Raw genomic sequence first — 2,810 nt, 5'->3', positions numbered from 1 at the left:
ATCAAAGAAATAAGAGTTGATGTTGCTTTTGGAATAATCCACCAATTTCTCTAAATGAAACACTATTTACAGATTTGCATTGTAGCGTTTCTTATGATAGTGATTTTAATCACTGTCAAATATCATCTATACTTATCCCATCTATGCCTTGTCTCCACTATGCCGCGACCCCACTGTGCTACCGTTTTTTTATTATTTACACTAAAAACTATTTAATTTCCACATGCATTTCATTTTTCACTAATTATGAAATAGTCTATATTAGACTTCTGAAAAAACTTAGTACCCAGATGTCTTATATAATATTCCCATTTTTCGTTTCTATTGTTATTTAAAATTTTTTCATTTAAATCTAATTATATATTTTAATAGATAATAATATTATAATATTTAATAATAATCTATTTTATTTTATTTAGTTTTTAACGGTATATTGTATTTTAGATAATCCCAGTACACATCGAAAAAGATGAATTTGAAGAGTTTTACAATGGCTGTTGTAACGGGACTTTTTGGCCACTTTTTCATTCTATGCCAGATCGCGCCAATTTTGTTTCTAAAGATTGGAGGGTAATTTAACCATTTTTTATATGAGTAATTCTTAGATTTAAGATAAAAACACGTCACTATATTTTACAGAATTAATCAAATATTTAAATTGTACTTTTATTTTATTATAATTTTTTTAATTACTTGAACTAGACTTCGTCTAGTTAGCGATACTACCCATATCCAGGGGTCACAAACTATGTGGCACATTAGGATGCTCTTTCATCGGTGTATGAGATAAAGAAACAATGACATGTTGTCGAAAGTCATAAGGCCGACAAAAATAATAAAAATTATTCAAATTATTAAAAGGGTTAACAATGTAGGAGGTTAGTGATTTGATTGAGTTGCCGCGACCTCACTGTGATGGTTTTTTTTTTTATTACAATTATTAAATAATTTAATAAATACTTAAAAATAAATAAAAATAAAATTAATATGTATAACTGATTATTAATTTATGGTTACAATTCTTGTAATATACATATATAAATATGATATACAAAAATTAAGATAATGATTTTACACTGCATACTAACTATACAATAAAAAATTAATACAAAAATAAACTAAACAAAATTTTGAAATAAATCAACGTAAATTATAAAAATAATAATTAAAAAAATGTATTAGATTCTAATACATCAATAAAACTTTAAAATATATTTAATACATTTCAATTTAATATCTATAATTTCATAACAAAATTTAATTGATATTGTTGATTCCAAAGGTAGTGTTAAAATTAAAATATAATTTATTATTGAAAATACCAGGGATGTATTAAAGAGGGTTGTTCATTTTATTTTATTTCCTAATTTTAATAATTAAATTACTAGGCTCCGCCTAGCTGGGGCTTCGCCCCAGACTCGGAGCCCTACGAGCCTTACGCGACTTCGGCGCGTAAGCCTCTTCGGGCCGTCATCATAAGTAGGCCACTGATTCCGGTAGGGGTACAGGCTACGCCGGGCACGATAAGTGTTTTGCAGAAAAAATATTACATCAGAATCAGTGTAACAAAAATATATTAAAAATATTATTATTAAAATCAGGAAAATTCAAAAAGAGAATATAGTAAAATGTATTGGGTATAAGGTTGACGTTTGTTAATGAGGTATTCTCTTTAGGCCTATTCAAAAATTATTTTAGGAGGGTATTTAATATTTTTTACTTTGTTAAACATGTTATAGAATTTTGTTGCTAAAAATTAAAGTAATGATGAAAAAAAGGACATTAGGTCCTTATTTATTAGAAGTTGCCTAAAAAAATATTGATAGCGCTGGTTCAAGGGGGGCGAATATCTTCCTTAAATACACCCATGGTATACACAAAAATTATTAATATTCTAGTTATAATAATTGTGTTTATATTTTAGAATAATTAAAATAAAATTCAGCAGGTTATTATACGTGAGACAATGTAAAAAATTTAATTTTGATAAAAAGATTGGTAACTGCGATTTAACGTTGTCATAGATAAATCCTAATTTAAACAATAAACTCATAGACTCATATATCATAGATGAGGAAAAAAAGATTATTAATAATGTACTGTTCTGAAAATGAAAGTACAAACTTATATAATTATAACTGTCTTGAAATTTATATATAAAATATAATATTTTTCGATAAAATATAGTGCTATGTGTAAATGCAAAATAGTGTTCTAATAAAAATACATATTACACTGCATAATTAAGGTTCATAATAAACGTATGAGCAGAAACGAATCACTGCGCATATAAAAACCATGCGCGTGGACTTAAAAAAAAAAAAAAAAAGCTCGTAAAACGGTAAAAAATGAACGGGTTGAATTGATTTTCTTACCATATCTCAGGAATGTTGTTGGGCGGGTCTGATGAAAATTTCAAACCTTAAGTCGTAAAACGCTGGCTTCAGGGAGCGTTTTTCTCGAAAACGGTCAAAATATTAAAACGCTCGCGGGCGACCGGAAAAAATTTTCCGACCTTCGCCAATAATTTTCCTGGAGTCTGGTGATCAAGTACTTTCGTTGAAAAAAAAAATGTTGGAAATCCGAGCACGCTAAGTAATTTTCCCAGAAAAGCGTTTTTTTCCTTGTTCTATTATATAATAAGATTACTATATTTTTGTTACCCTGGTTATAAAAAAAAATTTTCCTTAAAAACACTCATTTTGCCCAATGTAGCTGAATACTCTTACCCAGGGCCGTCTTTCATTACTTAGAGGCCCTGGGCCTACTTAGATTGGAGGCCCATTCAAGATGAAAAATCTTGAAATTGT

At 28.2% G+C, this 2,810-nt stretch overlaps 1 protein-coding gene across 4 annotated transcripts in view; it reads left to right on the top strand.

Moving 5' to 3' along the window:
• LOC126903096 (uncharacterized) overlaps nucleotides 1–2,810 on the top strand; it is a 32,811-nt gene that overhangs the window by 16,891 nt on the left and 13,110 nt on the right. For all 4 annotated transcript variants that reach the window (XM_050681071.1, XM_050681073.1, XM_050681072.1 and 1 more), the window contains exon 4: nucleotides 445–570. In XM_050681071.1, the coding sequence (XP_050537028.1) occupies nucleotides 445–570 (126 nt within the window). The remainder of the gene's footprint in view (nucleotides 1–444; nucleotides 571–2,810) is intronic.

The sequence above is a fragment of the Daktulosphaira vitifoliae genome, unplaced genomic scaffold, assembly GCF_025091365.1.
Source record: "Daktulosphaira vitifoliae isolate Bord-2020 unplaced genomic scaffold, ASM2509136v1 Scaffold_3, whole genome shotgun sequence".
Classification (NCBI taxonomy): Eukaryota; Metazoa; Arthropoda; class Insecta; order Hemiptera; family Phylloxeridae; genus Daktulosphaira; species Daktulosphaira vitifoliae.
This window is presented reverse-complemented; position numbering and strand designations above follow the sequence as displayed.